The 18849-nt window shown below is 37.5% G+C and overlaps 1 protein-coding gene and 1 long non-coding RNA gene across 2 annotated transcripts; both read right to left on the bottom strand.

Moving 5' to 3' along the window:
• Window positions 1-622: 622 nt before the first annotated feature.
• LOC138012730 (uncharacterized) lies at window positions 623-3327 on the bottom strand. Its single transcript, XM_068859604.1, has 2 exons — window positions 3198-3327; window positions 623-2344 (listed from the first exon to the last, which is right to left on the bottom strand). The coding sequence occupies exon 2, from the start codon at window positions 2336-2338 to the stop codon at window positions 689-691; it is 1650 nt and encodes a 549-aa protein (XP_068715705.1). The 5' UTR covers window positions 2339-2344; window positions 3198-3327; the 3' UTR covers window positions 623-688.
• Window positions 3328-7083: 3756 nt separating this feature from the next.
• LOC138013170 (uncharacterized) lies at window positions 7084-16065 on the bottom strand. Its single transcript, XR_011125182.1, has 3 exons — window positions 15580-16065; window positions 11208-11278; window positions 7084-8928 (listed from the first exon to the last, which is right to left on the bottom strand). It is a non-coding gene; the product is annotated as an uncharacterized lncRNA (long non-coding RNA).
• Between the last annotated feature and the right edge of the window lie 2784 nt (window positions 16066-18849).

Genomic DNA, 18849 nt, shown 5'->3' with positions numbered 1-18849 from the left:
TTTGCGTCCAAGTGTGATATCCGCTTTGCATTATTATTATCCATTTTCACATGTAAGGTAGAATAAATGATAATTTGAGAAGAAGCATGCATTCACCTAGTAATTACACGCTTGAATTGTTCCGCCATCGAACCAAATAATGAGAGATATGTAACTGCAATATACTAATCTGCCGGTTAAATATACGTACGCACGCGATAAACCATATCGTGTCAGGAAGTCTTTACTATTAAAAACAGACTTTGTTTTCATACTTTTGTCAACGATACAAATCAGACTGATGTGCATTTACTAGGCCAAACGGTCACATAAAAAAAAAAAAACGTGTCTTGCCTTCTTATCAAAGTAAAAAACGCTAAGCGTGACCCTGGCCATTGTGATGCATGGCAAGTTGCTGTTCGAGTGAAAGGACCTTAAGATACTGATCGATATTGAGTACAGGTGCGATTAAAGAAAATTAACTTGTGCGAAAGGGGGAATGCACCTCTACCTTTCTTTATTTATTGAGGTAGAGCAGACTCTTTTTCTGTTCTGTGATGTGACAATCTAGATCACGCCAGCAATCTCAGAAATCTGTTCTTACTTACGAGAATTTCGTAGAAAAAAACTTAAACCTCTGCAATTTCTCTCTTAAGTAATATCTTCATTACAGTATTTCTTATACTTCCGACAGGCTATTAATTACGATTTAAACAACAAGTACTTTGAAGCCCATTTTGTCACTGCAAACTAAGGCAATTATGCCATCAATTGTCACCGTGATCCCTCGTAAGTACATTAAATTTTCTTCTTTGTACTCGATGTTGCGAACAAACTCTCCTTCCTCAGTTAAAATTACGATTTCTAGGCAGTTGAAGTGTGTACTTTCCACATGTACGCCAGCGACAACGATGCATCGACTTGCTTGATGGTATGTCATTTGAGGGAAGTGGAATGATTTATCTACTTGAAACTGACCATCGCGTTTCCCTTTTCTGTTAAACAAGTTGATATAATAGGAATCTCGGCCTCCTGTAGCAACAGCTACGCCTCCACCACAGGTGGCGGCGACAGCCGAGGAGACCTTCAACTCCCTCTCTCCTAAACGGCGAACAAACTTTCCATCAGTCTTATACATGTCAACTACATGGTGTCCCCCGGCCAACATCCCGCTAACAAAAATCTTGCCCTTGTCCGAAATTGCTAAGGATGACCAGGTCCATGACCACATAAGGTCCTCCTTCAGAGGAATCATGCTATTAGGGGTCTTCAAGTATACATAGGATTTTACCTCCTTAGAACTATCGTCTTCTATCGACACCAGGACATACAGGTTGTCACATTGGTCTGTTGCTACATCATGAACAAACACTGTTCCAGTTTTCCCCTCAGTAACGGGACGAAACAAGGACAAAAAATTCCCATAATTGTCGAATACCTTTACGTTACCATCCTTGTAATCAGCCACAATGAACTGTCCCAGTGTGTTAGTAGTGATACCCCAAGGTTCTTTCAGTGTCTGCTCCTTTTCTCCTTTCTGACCAAATGTCCAAAGTAAACAGCTGTGCTTCTGTCCTATTTTGCACAAGCATTTTGAGACTCTTGGATCCAGCAAAGGGTTTACGCTGTCATTTCTACCATCCAGTTGAATGCGAGGCCACGATTGCAGTATTTCTTGTACCTCTTTGTCGCCAAACCCCTGTGTCATGACTATAATGTCGTACATCATGCGATTCAGGCGACAAGTCTCTGAAACCATTTCCCTGCGTTCTTGCTTGCTAAACAAACCACGGAAGCTTTTTTTGATCTCGAATGTGAAGCAGTTCTCAACCACTGGGAGCGAATTTAATCTTTCGATGCACATTTTGCATGCAGATGATACCGTTGATGGATTGTCTGATGCCTCCAGCACTGTGGCCATCATGCGATACTCCATAGCTGAAACACGGTCAGACGGCTTCAGGCCTTCGTCATTGAACGCTTCTGTAGCTTTACGTCGAGCATCTTCGAACCGTTTCTTGGCATTTGAAAGCAGTTCCTTGGATGATTCGTTTAAGCTAATCACCTCTAACTTCCGAATTGCGTCTGTGATTCCATTGTCTGGCTGTGTTATGTTCGACTGCAGTACTTTGTGCAAAAGGATAATTCCTTCCTGAAAGAAGTCTATGGCAGCCAGTAGATCTTTTCTTGCCAGTCCGTCCAACTTTGATTTGACTTCACTGAGTTCTCGAGCAATCAAGTCTCGAAGTCGTTGATTAGTTACGTCGCCGTCTTTGAGCTTTTCAGCTGCTGCATCCCTGCTTTTATTCACAATAAAGCCCACAGTTGCCTTAAAGACGCACGCTAGAAGTGCAGACATTTTTACCTAAAAATGTATACCGAGTTTTAAAATAGGTTTGAAACCGGAAGTGCAGAAAAATGCACAATAGAAATGACGCACAGGATTTGAATTGGCTAAAGCAATACAGTACATCATTTAGAGCAGATACAATTGGCTAAAGCAGAGCATTACATCATTTGGTGCAAATACAATATATGACACGCCATCTGTAGCAAAATATCGTGTGCGGAGACGAAACGAGATAGTTTCGAAAAGTAACGTAATATGGCGAAACAGATACTGCATATGAATTCGTCATCAACAGCTTCAAGAAATAGCTCAAGAACAAATCCTGTCATGACTTTGTGCCACGGAGAAAACGGAGAGATTTAAAAAAAAGATTTCATTACAGTTAAAATAAACCATGAGCAGACCAGTGAACGAATAACGCCATCGTAATATTCTCAGAAAACACTGTAAGTCAATCTTGTGACTGAGATCTAAACCTTAATTAATCGAAAAATAGTAAACTTTGACAGAGTATAATGCAAATTAATGAAATTTAAAGGCAGCTGAGAAACCTCCTTTTCACGGATGGCTGGTTGCACCTACAAGCTCGCGATATCGCGTGGCAATCTCTCAAACGGAGGTTCTCAACACACCGGAAATACGAACTAAGTAAAACAAGGTTTTCGGTTGCGCACACGACAGTAAAATCAAAGTCAAAGCTAAAATGATTCTGTCGTAATTTTGTTGGTTAATTGCATGCTCGAGTTTATAAAATGTCGAAAAGCTGTAAATCAATATATCTAACGTTTAGGTAATCTAAGACAGTGCTCTCTTCTCCATGTCTGTTAGTCGACAGACTGGGGTAGTAGCTGTTTTCTCATTTACCTACCAGTTTTTGTCATATCCGTGCAGTCCGTAAAGTCGAGAAAGTGCATGTTTCACCAGTGGATAAAATATAATGTTTAGGTAGTAATGCTAAATTTCTCTAGTAACCTAAATATTGTACAAGAACCTTCTATTCCCAAGTTTGTGACACACCACATGATGTTACTGTCGTTAGTTCCCTCGCTGAAAATTCGTTTTTTTGGCAAGAAGTCAGAGAGGAAAGGGATGGTGGATGGCACCTCAGAAGAATAACTGAGGAAATCTTGGATGACGTCATTGTGTTTATTGTGTTCATATGTCATCATGCTGTTTACAAGTAAAAGAACAATTTTAAGCCTTTTAGCATTGATAACTAGCCAGTAACTGATAAATTCTTGGGTGGCAAAGTCGCTAATGATCCCCTTACATTGTTTCTAATGTATAAAAGGCATCGTTACTCAGAGATTTTCTTGTATATCGGATTCAAATTTCCAGAGATAGCTGATTATCCAATGCGCTTTCAATATTGAGTGCTATATTCTCGGCTGACGTATTAGAAAATGACAGGCTTGTTTAAATAAGACAAAAATGTAACAAAGATTTCCCTTATGGGGATAAAATAAAATGCCCCGCTGGATCTTAACTACACAATAATTATATATATATATATATATATATATATATATATATATATAGAGAGAGAGAGAGAGAGAGAGAGAGAGAGAGAGAGAGAGAGAGAGAGAGAGAGAGAGAACATTTCCCTGATTTCTTGGTTCCTCTTCAGTTAGAGCTTGAGAGAGAATGGTAACAAGAATATCAATAACCATGAAACTGAAAAGTACTGGACTATTAAACTGAAAAGAACTGGATGAAACTATCAATATCCGGTCAATATCCGGAATTTCCGGGAAATCCGTGAATCCCGGAATTTGCCGGGAAATCCGTGAAATCCGGAATTTCCGGGAAATCCACGAGGTTAAACAGCGGATTTTACGAATTTGGCGGATTTCACGGAAATAAGCTTCAATAAAACTCCTATATTTTAAACGGGAAAGACGGAAAAGGCGGATGTATTATTATTATTATTATTATTATTATACTATTATTATTATTGGTATTATTATTATTATTATTATATTATTATTATTATTATTATTATTATTATTATTATTATTATTATTATTATTATGTAAATATCTGGAAATCCGGAATTTCCGGGAAATCCACCAAGACGAAAAGAATGATGCCAAATGCGCATGGTCAACATGCATGAGGTTAAACAGTGGATTTTACGGATTCGGCGGATTCAATAGAATGCCTATATTTTAAACGGAAAGACGGAAAAGGCGGATTTAGCATATGTATTATTATTATAATTATTATTATTATTATTATTATTTAAATATCCGTGAAATCCGGGAAATCCGGGAAATCCGGGAAATCTGGCATTTCCACTTTTTATTTTCCACAGTTTATCTCATTTTACAATCTGCTCAAGATGAAGTTTATTTCTCGGATTTTCTAGAATTCATCACAAAACACACACTGTCCCTTCATTTTTCATGGTAGTATTTGTTTTTTTTATTATCATGTTTATCTATTGATACAACCTTATTTTTTTTCCAAAGTCATATCACATCTCGAGTCTTTTCGCTCACGATGAATTTTGAGATTCAAGTCAAAAAATCGCTATCGAACGACACAAATAGCTGATCTCTCACATAGCTCCTCTTGTTATGTTTTTGTTTGTCTCTGAAAAGTTGCTTTGAAGCCACCTATCTACTAGAAAACCGAACCTCACACCTTGGCCAATTTGATTTGTTAATTATTCTATTGAAATGCTGATCAAAGACATAAAAGTGCTGTGATCACGTCCCCCTTTTATTTGTTGATGGGGCTATTGAAGGAACTACGTACATGATCCTAGTGGGCCTAAAGAAAAGCAATTACCCTCGACAATCAACAGTGATTTCCTGTGATAATGCTGTTAATTGGACATTCTAAAAAGTGGAAGTCAGGCCACAAAATCACTTTTTTTTTAGTTTAATTTCTTTTGTATATTGGTCACAGAAGAAAACGCTTTTTACCAATACAATCGCTCTTTAATTTCTTTGGCAATACCGCGTTCTAGCATGTTAGTGAAAGACAACCACGTCACACCTTTTTTTTTTGCTGAACGAGGAGAGTCACAGAAATTGGCGTGGCATCTTTGTAATACTCCTCACTTCTCGCTATATTTTGAAACCAAATTAGATGTTCTTGTTTTTCCAAACAAAAGTTGCCCGCCCTTTTTTTGTTGAAGTCAATCAGTGCCGAGATCGGTTGGAAAATTGTCACCTTTTCTTGCAACGTATATAAGAAGCTAAATTACACTCCTACATCGTTTGGGCAAGGATGATTCAAGCAAAGGGACCTTGCAGACAACTAAACAGCGCGACCATACGTGGAACTCCACTATGCTTTATGAGTCTAGTTGTTGCCGGTTCTTGTAGCATTATTATGTCTGTTTCTCAATACGCCGAGGACTGGGGGAGCGAGAACGTGGTTCGAATTGTTCTTGTCAATCCGAATTTTGAGGCTTCACTGACAAAAGCAGTGGAAGAGCTCTCGGCCACCAAGCTGCAATTGAACGCTAAATTATACTCCTACAACGTTTGGGCAAGGATGATTCAAGCAGAGGGACCTCTGCAGACAACTAAACAGCGCGACCATACGTGGAACTGCACTATGCTTTATGAGTCCAATTGTTGCCGGTTCTTGTAGCATTATTATGTCTGTTTCTCAATACGCCGAGGACTGGGGGAGCGAGAACGTGGTTCGAATTGTTCTTGTCAATCCGAATTTTGAGGCTTCACTGACAAAAGCAGTGGAGGAGCTCTCGGCTACCAAGTTGCGTTGAGAAAAATTTGGATTTTTTTCTTCAGATGGCACATCTCAACAGTGCAGTTTGTCCACGCTGGATAGCCCACAAATCGAGCAACCGATGCTGTCGGACAAATTGACAGTGTTGATAAATGCCATCAAGATCGCCATGAAGAATTTACAGTACGCCAGTTAAAGGGGAAAGATTTACAAGAAAGACAAATGAATCGGTCCCGGTTTACCTTTTCTTACAAATATAGCTTAACTATAGCTAGTTTCTAAACTCATACAGTCCTTTTAGATGTTTTCGTCTGAAAGAAACTTGAGTTCGGCCCTCTTCTTTAAAGAATCGGCCATTTACAGACTTCAAAAAAGTTGGTGAAATCTCTGTTAAATGTCCACATTTTCTTTGTAAATTACAATCTCTGTAAATTTGCACACTTACAGAGATTTTGTAACTCCATAAAAAGTCTGTAAAATTTAACACATTTTCGTCCTTACGATGACATAAAATGTGTACAAAATCTCAATAAAATCTATGTAAATTGAAGGAAAAATTTACAGAGATTTTATGCGATAAGTACAAAATGTCTGTAAAATCTCTTTACTTTCTCTGTAAAATTTACACGAGAAAAAATCTCTGTAAATCCATCCATATAAAAATTTTAATGTCAGTGTTATCTCTGTAAAAAGTGAGTGAGAAGAATGCATGAAATGTCTATAAAATGTCTACAAAAACCCTCAAAAAACTGGAGGGGAAAAGTATGTGAAATGTTTTTAAAATGTTGGTGTTTTAGTGCACAAAATCTCAGCAAAATGTTCACAATATCTCTGTAAATTAAGTATTTAAAACCTGACAGAAGGCAGGAAATGTCAATAAAATGTCTGTAAAACTGGAGTGGTAAAGTATGTGAAATGTTTTTAAAATGTTGGTGATTTACTGCACAAAATCTCAGCAAAATGTTTACAATATCTCTGTAAATAACAGCATTTAAAACCTAACGTAAGCCAGGAAATGTTAATAAAAAGTGAAATGGATGAAAGGTTAGTCGATTTTACGTAGAAAAAAGAACAAGTTCTAGAGTTTGTGAATGCATAATTTTTTATTTCAAATCTAAAAATAATCATTTGTTTATATTACTTTCAAGAGAATCTAAGTGTACAATAAAATTCTTGCAATAAGTTCAATAAAATAATTCAATTAATAACATGAGTTACCATGGCAACTTTTTCTACCGTGCCAAAATGGTGTCCACTTTCGAAAAAACCCACGTCCTATGATTGCGATTTGTCAACCATGATTTATAGCTGATGAAATGGTACAATGTATACTCGTGAAACTTGGGAATAATTCCACTTGTGTTTTGTCCAAAATCAAATAATTTTTCTTGCCTTAAGGCTTATGAAATTATTTGATTTTGGACAAAGCGTGTGTGAAATTATTCCCTAAATTCACTCATCACTATTTGATAACCCATACAAATTCATCAAAATAAGGAATAAAATATATGCAAGGGATTTCATTATTATTAAATAAGTATAAAAACATGGCTTATGTTACCCCAATTACAAATATAGTTGTTAGAAATGGGCGCAGCTTATCTGCGGGAAGATCTGAAAAAGGCTGCTTCTGGTGGCCAGTTTTCCATCTTTGCATCCAATTTTATGCCTAGTTGCATGTACTAAGCTACAAACGTTCAGCTCATATTCTTGTTGTAATGCAAAAAAATCTATGGCAAAACTGTGTTCAAGAAACTCCTGTCAACAAATACCAGGAAAAGATCAATCATATGTCCAAGTTGGTAAAAACGATGTTCATTACATTAAAGTGCTAAAATTACATTAAAGTATTTTCCGTTTCAATATTGGTGAATAGTGAGTTAACGTTTGATGAACATTGGATGAACTTGACTTCTAAAGACTAGACTTTGGATTTCTTTTGTTTTCTGTCAAAAAACTTTTTTCTGTAAATTTCAGCTGGTAAGGTCAGGGTGCAGCTTACCTCCGGGTTTACAGTTCACCTGCCAGTTCAGTTGGGTAATACTACCATACTAAAACAAATTAACCACATGGATTACCTGGCTGGGTACACCTACTTTTCAAGTTACATCAAACTGTATGAGGTGTGCCACCCGCCAGTTCCGATGAAAAATACTACAAATTAGTATACTATGACAAATTAACTGCATGGTTAGACTGAATTTACAAGTTACATCGAACTGTATGAGGTGCGCCACCCGCCAGTTCCGATGAAAAATACTACAAATTAGTATACTATGACAAATTAACTGCATGGTTAGACCGAATTTACAAGTTACATCGAACTGTATGAGGTGTGCCACCTGCCAGTTCAGATGAAAAATACTACAAATTAGTATACTATAACAAATTAACTGCATGGTTAGACCGAATTTACAAGTTACATGGAACTGTATGAGGTGTGCCACCTGCCAGTTCCAATGAAAAATACTACAAATTAGTATACTATGACAAATTAACAGTCACAGTGAAACCTTTCTTGATTTTTGTCAAAAAACTTACAGTATATGAACAGAGAAGTCACTGATTGTTGCAGTGAATATTTCTCCCTTGTATTCACCCAGTTCAATGTGAGAGCATTCGACTCTTCCATAATTACCTGATGTCTGGAACAAATTTACTTGACCCAGCTAAAACAGTTTGACCTAATAATATTCACAAGGTATATCCAAAATGGCAATGAAACCTCTACCCTCCCAAGTTTTGACACAAAGACATCAATTATTATTCACAATTGCATCACAATTTGCAATCAGCACTGTCTGTTTCTTGCATATCAGGAAATTCCCTCCAATTAAATTTCAATGCTCAATTTCCTTCAGCACTGCATCTTTTGGTTGAAGTACATGAAGGCCCTGGAGAAGAGTCACACCAGTCAATCAATCAATTTATATAATTTCATAATATCATTTTCAAAGAATGTTGTAACAAATCACTTTGCCATTCGTAAGCAATGTTCCCTTGTAGGTGAAACTGAATAATGAAGTTAAGAGCTAATTAAGGAATTATTGCAAGAAACTTGTATCTTACCATGACGAGCTTTGGCCGACAAAAAAATATATGCAAATGAGCTTACGGTGATTTGAAATCACCCTTAGCTAATCATTAAGTGTAACTCAAGAACTCATTTCGCAAGTTTAGGTGTCGCATATATCACTAGAGTCTGCTTCTGACATATTCAGTTACTTTTTTTTTTTACACCTTTTAAGTCACAACGGAGAAGCATAAATCCACAAAACGTCATTCAGGGAACGTTTTCCAGAGACTTTGCCCCATGTAGCTCATGTGGCGTGCAGCAATTCTCGCAAGGATTTTAGAGTAATTCTTGCTCGCACAATTCTGCAACACTGTGGCAAATACGCATAACTCGCTTTTGGAGTTCAGTTATTTTAAATTTACGTATGCTTTGTATGTACAAAATTGGTTCTGCCTTCAGATAACAACAGTCCAAAACTGGACTGACTACCCAAGAGAGACAGAACTTATTAGTACAAAATAATAATTATTACAAAATTGGTTCTGCCTTCAGATAACAACAGTCCAAACTGGACTGACTACCCAAGAGAGACAGAACTCGTTAGCGCAAAATAATAATTATTACAAAATTGGTTCTGCCTTCAGATAACAACAGTCCAAACTGGACTGACTACCCAAGAGAGACAGAACTCATTAGCACAAAATAATTATTATTACAACATTGGTTCTGCCTTCAGATAACAACAGTCCAAAACTGGACTGACTACCCAAGAGAGACAGAACTCATTAGTACATTTAATAATTATAATTACAAAATTGGTTCTGCCTTCAGATAACAACAGTCCAAAACTGGACTGACTACCCAAGAGAGACAGAACTCATTAGCACAAAATAATAATTATTACAAAATTGGTTCTGCCTTCAGATAACAACAGTCCAAACTGGACTGACTACCCAAGAGAGACAGAACTCATTAGTACAAAATAATAATTATTACAAAATTGGTTCTGCCTTCAGATAACAACAGTCCAAAATGGACTGACTACCCAAGAGAGACAGAACTCATTAGTACATTTAATAATTATAATTACAAAATCGGTTCTGCCTTCAGATAACAACAGTAAAAAATGGACTGATTACCCGAGAGAGACAGAACTCGTTGGGGTAAAATAAAAATGATTAAAAAGAGACTGGTTGTGCCTTTTGATAACAAAAGTCAAAAACAGACTATCACATACAAGAAATTATTTAAAATGCAATCTGTTTTGCAATAATAATTTAATATTATACATACTTTTAAAGATTACATTGAAACTGATCAATGTACTTCAGGTCTGGTATCCAGCTAGCAGCCTAAGGCTGTATTCTGTCTATTACATATATGTAGTGTGTTTCAGACTGACCTCTACTCAAAAACAACAAACAGCACTTTCCTATCCTGAATTTCTCATTGGGCTACAATGTAGCTCCAGGGCGTTGAGGTACACAAGCAACCCCACCGTGACAAGGTATGGACTATGAGGTGGTTGCAAAGTACAAAATGATCAGAAAATCGTCTGGCATTACACAGAGTAAACTCCCAGGAGTCAATCGGTTTAGTAGAAATTTACAAACTAACAAACAAAACAAATGACAAATTATCCTAATGATCTTTTCCTTATTAGCTTGGCTCCACATAACAAGCTAAATTATGCTTCACAAATTATTATTATTATTATCATTATCATTATTAGGATATGTTGATCAACTTTGTTTTCCATGCACGACTGATTATTTCATATCCAACAAGCCTGAACGCAATAATATTGTTTTATTGAAAATGTCCCCAAAATAGAGAGAAATCTACTGACTTCATTGTGTAACTGTATATTTTCAGCTGACATGTACCCTTTCCATCATTTTGTAGAGCATGGAATATTAGCTCATATACCAGGATGGCAGGGCCAATGAAAACTTCTGAATTGTATTACACAATGATAAAATTTTTAATATTTATTATGTTTATAGACATCACAAAATTTACATACAGTCTCACTTTGAAAGAGAGTACAAAACAATTTATCTCATTGGTCTCTGTGCAATGTACATGTACATGTATGTAGTGTTTCCATGGTACTTTTTAAAAATACAAGAGTTTCCTTAAATAACAGTTACCTACCTTTAAGAAAAGTCCCATTCAAGACAACTTCCACCAGCCCTTTTTAGCTGCGGAAGACCTAATACATTGCCCTGAAAAAAATATGGACATATAAAAACCCTACAAGGTCAGCTTCATGACCTGACATAATGGTTATGGTAGGAGCTGTGGAAATTTGACCGGCTGGAATTCCTTGTTGACACCCTGGCTTACAAACTTATATGGAAGCCTGTGACAACATCCCAAAGTGTCCACCTTACCAAACTGACCATTTTGTCAATAATAATTATTTATTGTTGAATTTTTCATACCTTTTTATTGATAATGTCTGAATTTATTAGTGTTTGAAGGGTACAACTCAAAACAAATTTTGTATTTCACTCATAAATTTGCTCTTTTTTTGAGGGTGCCTAGGCATAAAGCACTCAAAGCACTAGCTTGTGAGATTTCCCATATCCAATTAAAACAGTGGAACAATCATGCCAAAAATTGTCTCTTAAAACAAACGTTTTGAGATATAAAAATTCCTCAAGATGGCTTTTTGTGTAGTGTTATGAAGAGGCCATTTCCGAGTTCCTGTCTGCTTCCTCTTCAAAGCGAGTCTAAGTGCGAAGTCTTTGTGATGGTAATTACGTCTACTTTACATATGAATGAAAGCTAATTTTCAGGAGAAAAACTTTGCACTTAGACTTGCTTTGAAGAGGAGGCAAACATGAACTCGGAAATGGCTTATTAGATTAACAACCCGCTCCCTCCTGAGAGTGACACTTATAGATTTTACTCTGTCTAATGCCAGACGATTTTACTCGTCAATGGGGGCCTCTTCAGGGATGAATGGGTTAAGTACTAATCAAATAAAATTTGAGGTTTTGGTGGGAGAAATTGCAATATTAACTGCATCACAATATGATTGGTATATTTAGATGGCTAGCTCTACTACATAACAGTACATGTACAGGGTTCTCCCTAGTTTTCAGCGCAACAGGTATGGCACCTTTTCACACCGGTAAAGCAATAAGGTTAATGTTGGAGGTTCTGCAAAGGATAAGCGACTTCTGAGTGTTTGCAGGCGGTAATAAGTGCTCTTACAAGCAGTAAATTTTACCGGTAGCTTTATCAATGTTTCATGAAAAATGCTAGTAATGCAAATGCTTTTGAGTGGTCTACTATGGAATACATGTACCCCAGAAGACAACTGAATTTTTTTTGTTAAGGCCCACATACATGTACATGCAAACAAGCAAGTGACAAGTAACAAGCGAGAAAGCTTGTATACCATGTCATAGGAAGTACAGTAGTTACATATCACCCTGCACAAGCAATGTGGAATACAGTCGAATATATGCTGTGCAGTTATTGACTGATTGGTTAAATCTTTTTATGACTTGGTATAAAGGGCTTCACATTACTGAACATGTGACATTGTTTGCACAAGGAGCCAGAGCCGGCCAAATTTTTGCGCGGCCCATCAAAGAAATTTTAAATCCTAGAATACTTTTTCTCACAGTCCAGGAACGAAGGTGTGAAAAAGCAACGTGATCCCAAACCACACGTCAATAATAATAACACTGTAACTGTTCATTACAGTTGTTAAGATCGAGATCATGTAGTGCAGTATGACACAGGAATAAAAATGGTAACAGTAGAACCGAAAGAGTTAATTCTTCATGTGAATCGTTCCATGTCTGTTTATATTATTTTCTCGTCATCATGTCACACACCAGGAAGTTACTTTAATGTTTAACTCCTCATTTCACAACAAAAGTAAATGCGATATTGCCAGGCTTGCAGATTTGTTTAATCTAACAGCAGTACCGCTAAAAGAGAGGGCCTATTTTTGTCACAATGAGGAGATATGAGCTTCCGCGTTTACTGGCTTGACGGCGCAGGATAAAATTGCTTCAGTTGGGCAGCGTGCTGGCAGTCGTTGGGGAACGACAAGATCTCATCAGATCGAGAAGTCTTCTTAAATGCGAAGAAGGTGAGTGGTCGCGTAGAAGAGAATTTCAACTTATATGGTGGCCCAATGTCTATTCGCAAGCAAAATACTGGACATTTGCGACAGAGATTCTTTCTCGGACACACTGCACTCATAAATTAACTCATTCATGAGGATTTGGCGTAGTAACTTTTAGGTCTAGTGAAGAACTTATAAAAAAGGGCACTCGAATTCTCCTTCCCTCTTTCTCCTCTGATGAAAAGACAATAAAACATGTGTAATATATAGGATATGCACTTGAAACAATAAAAATTGTCAATGTCAAGTGTTTGTCTCTCTGTAAAGAATTCTCTATAGGGTAGACATTGAAAGCTATTTTGTTCAGAAAATTTGTTTCATTCATAAAAGGAGTAAATTTCAATAATGTACAGTGTACATGTACAAACATTACTGTGACTTTCTTTAACTGATCTTGTGTTGCCTGAAAATAAACCTATAATGGTATGATATGAAACACCAAAAGCACCCATTGAATGAAAGTCAGTATACATGTAGATAGTTATAAACTGCATGACAACGACAGTGTCAGCAATTATTCGGTGCCCTTGAATCAAATTTGATTTTTGTCAGCCTTTTCAGGTGATCAGTTGTTTCTTTGTTGTACTTACATCCAGTGTAAGAAATATGGGAAACATAAAAATCCCAGTGAGTTAATAGATTGTATACCTCAGGTATATGCTGCCCAAGAGGTTACAAAGTGAAATGGTGAAAGAGTGAGTTATGGATTGTATACCTCAGGTATATGCTACCCAAGAGGTTACAAAGTGAAATGGTGACACAGTGAGTTAATAGATTGTATACCTCAGGTATATGCTACCCAAGAGGTTACAAAGCGAAATGGTGACACAGTGAGTTATGGATTGTATACCTCAGGTGTATATGCTACCCAAGAGGTTACAAAGTGAAACAGTGACACAGTGAGTTATGGATTGTATATCTCAGGTATACGCTACCCAAGAGGTTACAAAGTGACCTGGTGACACAGTGAGTTAATAGATTGTATACCTCAGGTATATGCTACCCAAGAGGTTACAAAGTGAAATGGTGACAGTGAGTTAAAAATTGTATACCTCAGGTATATGCTACCCAAGAGGTAACAAAGTAAAATGGTGTGACCGTGAGTTAAACGGGGACATAGTTTTTTCACGCTGTTAGCTTAACCCTTTAAGCCCCGAGGGGTTCCCCCTTTGACGAGTAAAATCGTCTGGCGTTAGACAGAGTAAAATCGTCTGGCGTTAGACAGAGTAAAATCTATAAGTGCCATTTGGCACTATCGGGGCTGAAAGGGTTAAGGATTGTATACCTCAGGTATATGCTACACAATTAATTATTAATAGCATAGCTGTAACTTTAATTTTGTCTACTCTTTCGAATCAACTTTTAGGCCATGCTTTAACTTGCTTTTTCTGTGCACTTAGATTGCTAAGAAGTAATTCCAGGTTTCACCTGAAAGGATTGTGATTGTGCATAGACCTCAAAAACCCAACTTGTACTTACTCCTGCTCCACTTAATTTTGTCAGATTTATCATCATTGTCTGTCACCCTTCATCTGGGATTCTGGCCTCAAAAGAACCCAGTCGGGAAGTCGAAATTTGTGCAAATACTGTTGCAGCACATCTGGAACAATAACCTAGTGATCAAGTCCACAGAACCGTCTTGGACAATCAAAGAAATTAGATAATTTATATTTTGGTCAAATTGATGGAAATAAGATTTGTCATCAAGATACTTTATTTGAGTGGGATTGACGGAAGGTATTGACAATTAATGGGAGGCAAAAGTGAGATAATCTCCCAGGAAGTTTCTTCTGAAGTGTAACTGACCTTTCAGTGAAATCTAGTGTCAAAGGAGTAATCTTATTAAGCTCCCAGTCCAAAATTTAGCTTGCTCTGGCTCCTCGTGCATGAGAAACCAGTGAAGGTACATGTAGTTATACAGGTGACAAGGGAGTAACTACAGAATAACCGGCCACTATTGTGCCCTTGTAGTGACATCGTTTGAAGAACAAGGCATCTGCAAGTGGCGAATAAGGGGCTGGGTATACAGAGATCCATATATTACATGTAATTCCCTATTCGTTATTATTGTTATTGCCTTAAATGGCCTTAATACAATATAAAGTGAAATTACTAAGGGAGTAGGTCTGCAAAAGTAATGACTGTGCTGAGGCCCTCCTTGGCGTTTTGGGAAACGAGGGAAGATGGCTATTTTGAACTGGGGAACAGAGGAAAAATGACAAAATGTCTTAGGAACAAGGCGACATAAACAATTTTAGGGAGCAAAAAGCTGGGTTCAAGTTTGAAAGTAAATTGGGCGGGGAACAAGGGAACAAAACTTTAAAATTTTAAGCCATTTAAACTTAAATCAGGTTTGTAAGTAAGATGACGACTTACCGAAAACTCCTCCGGCAGTCTTTTGCTTTTCGGATCTTTTGAATCTTCCCGCCCATTCGCTAAATGTAGCTGTTCGGCCAGGCCACCCTTTGTTCCAAACATTCGTAGAACTCCCTTTACGTTTTGAAGAAGGTCTCTATTTTTGCCATGAAGTCTTCACCGATTAACCCTTTCGGAGACTGTCTGAGGTTGAATCATGTCACTGGCGTGTATCTTTGTGGCGAATGCTGATTATCTGACCTGAATTGTCGTTGCCCTTTCTTCCGGATTCCGTCGATGTTTACTGGGTTTATTTGGTGGAATGCGTGCCATTTCACCCGCACAAAATGTTAAGGAATCGCAAAGATCCAAGTTTGGTCGTCCAACAAGGGAAAAAGAGAGGAAGAGCACATGCATTGATCGCCCGCGCGAAAAACAAACCGATAATTCAAACCGATCTCGTTCCCAGAGTCTTTGCGGCGGGGAAATTCATAATGGCGGACAAAGTTGTTGCATCATGTAATTATTGTGAAATGTCCACAATCCTTCTCTTTGTGCCAACATCCAATCACAACCCGTTGCGAGCCCAGTGCGATTCCTGGGGCGCTTTCATTTTGGGTGGAAAACCGGGGAGAATTTTCTGCTTTAAAGGTGCAGAGCAAATTTCCTCAATCATAATATGGAACGGGGGAAAGTGTGTTCCTTTTGAGATTTCCTTTTCTGTTTTTCTCAAGAGACTGGATACTAATCATTTAGAATAACAAATATGGCTGCCGGATTTTCGATCATTACTTCATAAGTACATGTAGTAATTCTCACCTGCAGCTACGGGCTATGAAAGCACCCACGTTAATTGACTGAAACCTGCACGATTAATACCAATGCTATTTTTTTTTTCTTTTTTCAAGGAGCATGGTAAAGTCTGCTTACTAGCCTACATTACTTTCTCAATCTCATTCTATGCTGGGACTCCTATATCACAAAGGCTTTGATTTACATGTTATTTGCATGATTCATCCCAGCAATTTACATGAAATTTACACAAAAAAACTATTTTATGGCCGGGTTGTGTCAATTTACATAGATTTTATGGCCTTTGCAATTGTTGTAAACAATTAAAACGGTCTAATCTTGTGAGGCCCTAAGTACCCGTTTATATGGAGAAAAATTGTCCCGGGAAGAAGGGTCACTCGCTTACCAGAGTTACCCTGGACCAGCCAACTTTTCCTACATTTCCCTATAAAATGTGGTTTAAGTAAACTGTTTACATGAGGAAAAAAATGGCTCGGCTAGAAGGAAAACCCACCTAGCCGGGTCACCCTTTGTCAACGGTAGGGTCGCCCTCCTAGCCAGGCCAACTTTATTCCATGTAAACACTTTGGCTCGCTCAGTGGAGTCAACTTGGTCGAGGCAAGATGATGAGAGAATGCACGAGTACTATCTTCCCAGTCTCCTGATGATCGAAAGTGAACCGGGCAGCTCTTGACTCAGGGAAACAGGTTAGTTCTTTTCTCACATAAACGCTAGCTAAAGACCCCGCTGGGAGGGTGATCATCTTCCGAGGACAACTTTTCTCCATATCAACAGGGCCTAAGACTTGATCCAAGTCGAACTATTAAAACACATACCGATAGGCATTTTATAGGTTGCAACCGGCGAACTTTTGATAAACCGAACTCAGTGCAACATGCAGGGCTAATTCAACAGTTTCCCACATAATTTAATTAGGTAATAAATATTCGACACTCAAAATCATCGTGAACAGAGCATACAGATCCAAAACCATTTGGTAACTTAGACAGGACACGCATGATGATAGAGCGCAATTTACAGACATTTTATGAGACATGACCAAACGGCGTAAAATCTTTGTAAATTTTCGATTTATAGACATTTTTGCAAGATTTTATAAAGTCTGTAAATTTCAAGTATTTCCTCTTGTTGTAGCTCCAATAATTTATAAACATTTTACAGACATTTTATAGAGCTTTACTCAACAAAACTCTGTAAAATATCTGTAAAATAAATTTACAAAGATTTTATATTTATGGCGTTAAGTGTTAAAGTCTGTAAATTTATTATTTACAGACATTTTATGAAGTCTGTAAATGGTCCAAATTTTCCAGTGTCTCAAAATGGCAGTCCATTGTCCAAATCCGTGCTTAGCGATACCCGTCTTTAGAAACTCGTCCTCGTCTGTCGTAAATCTCAACGGTCGACGAGGACGGCCCTGACTCGAGTGGGGCGGGGTATCGAGTTTGTGCCATGCATTTTCTGATCGTGCACATTCAAAGGTTGGAGGCTCAAAAGTGACCGTGGAACTCGAGCTGCCAAATCTAGTGTCCACTTCCATATCCACCTCCGAGCCTTTTTTTTTTTTTTTTTTTTTTTTTTTTCCTTTATTTGCAACAATACAAGAGAATACAATGCTTACGAACAGTACACTGACTACTTACAGCACTAGCTCTATTTACATGATATTACTCTAATTTTAACAGTGTTTGAATTACAACGACTAACAAATCTACACGACTAACAAATACAGTGAAGACAGTACTACTAACACATGCAGTGACGACAAAGGGCAAAGAAAAAAAAAAAGAAGAAAAATAGATAATTATCATTACAGCTTGAAGTTGCACTATGGAGGCATCAAAAACAGGGTAAAGGCATGTGGTTCACTGCAGGTAATGTAAGATATGCACCTGACAGGAGATTTGAAAGAAACTAATGGGTAGGAGATAAATACAGATAGGTGAAGAAATATACTAATATTAATCAGATCCTCATATATCCTGCAAGAGGTTTCCATTTCTTTGTGTCTCCACTTTTTATTTCTATTTCATATCGTGATTTTAAAGTGCGTATGAAATGTGTAAGATTTGGATGGCCTTCTTTTGTCTTAGCGAGCCATATGTGATATCGTGCTAAGAGAAAGCAATAATTTATAAGAAGTGCGAATTGAGAGATATCTGGCCTCAGACCCAAAGCAGTAGTATTTGTCAAAGCATAATCCCTAGGAAGTACATTTAGGTTTATCAGCCATTCAGTAAGTTTATTCCAAAAGTGAGATGTGTGGCTGCACGTCCAAAAAGATGAATAAGTGACTCAGAGGAGGTGTGACAAAAGCTGCAGTTTTCATCGCCCTTTAGACCTATTCTAAATAAGAAGTTATTGGTTGATACGCGTCTATGTAAGAATTTAAACTGGAACTCTATTAGCTTAGTGCTCTTTGTGCATTGTTTAGCTAAAATATAAGCAGCAGTCCAATTTATGTTGTCATTTGTTGGT

This window comes from Montipora foliosa, chromosome 8 (assembly GCF_036669935.1).
Source record: "Montipora foliosa isolate CH-2021 chromosome 8, ASM3666993v2, whole genome shotgun sequence".
NCBI classification, from domain to species: Eukaryota; Metazoa; Cnidaria; class Anthozoa; order Scleractinia; family Acroporidae; genus Montipora; species Montipora foliosa.
Note: the sequence above shows the minus strand (reverse complement) of the source record. Positions and strands in the feature narration are given on the sequence as shown.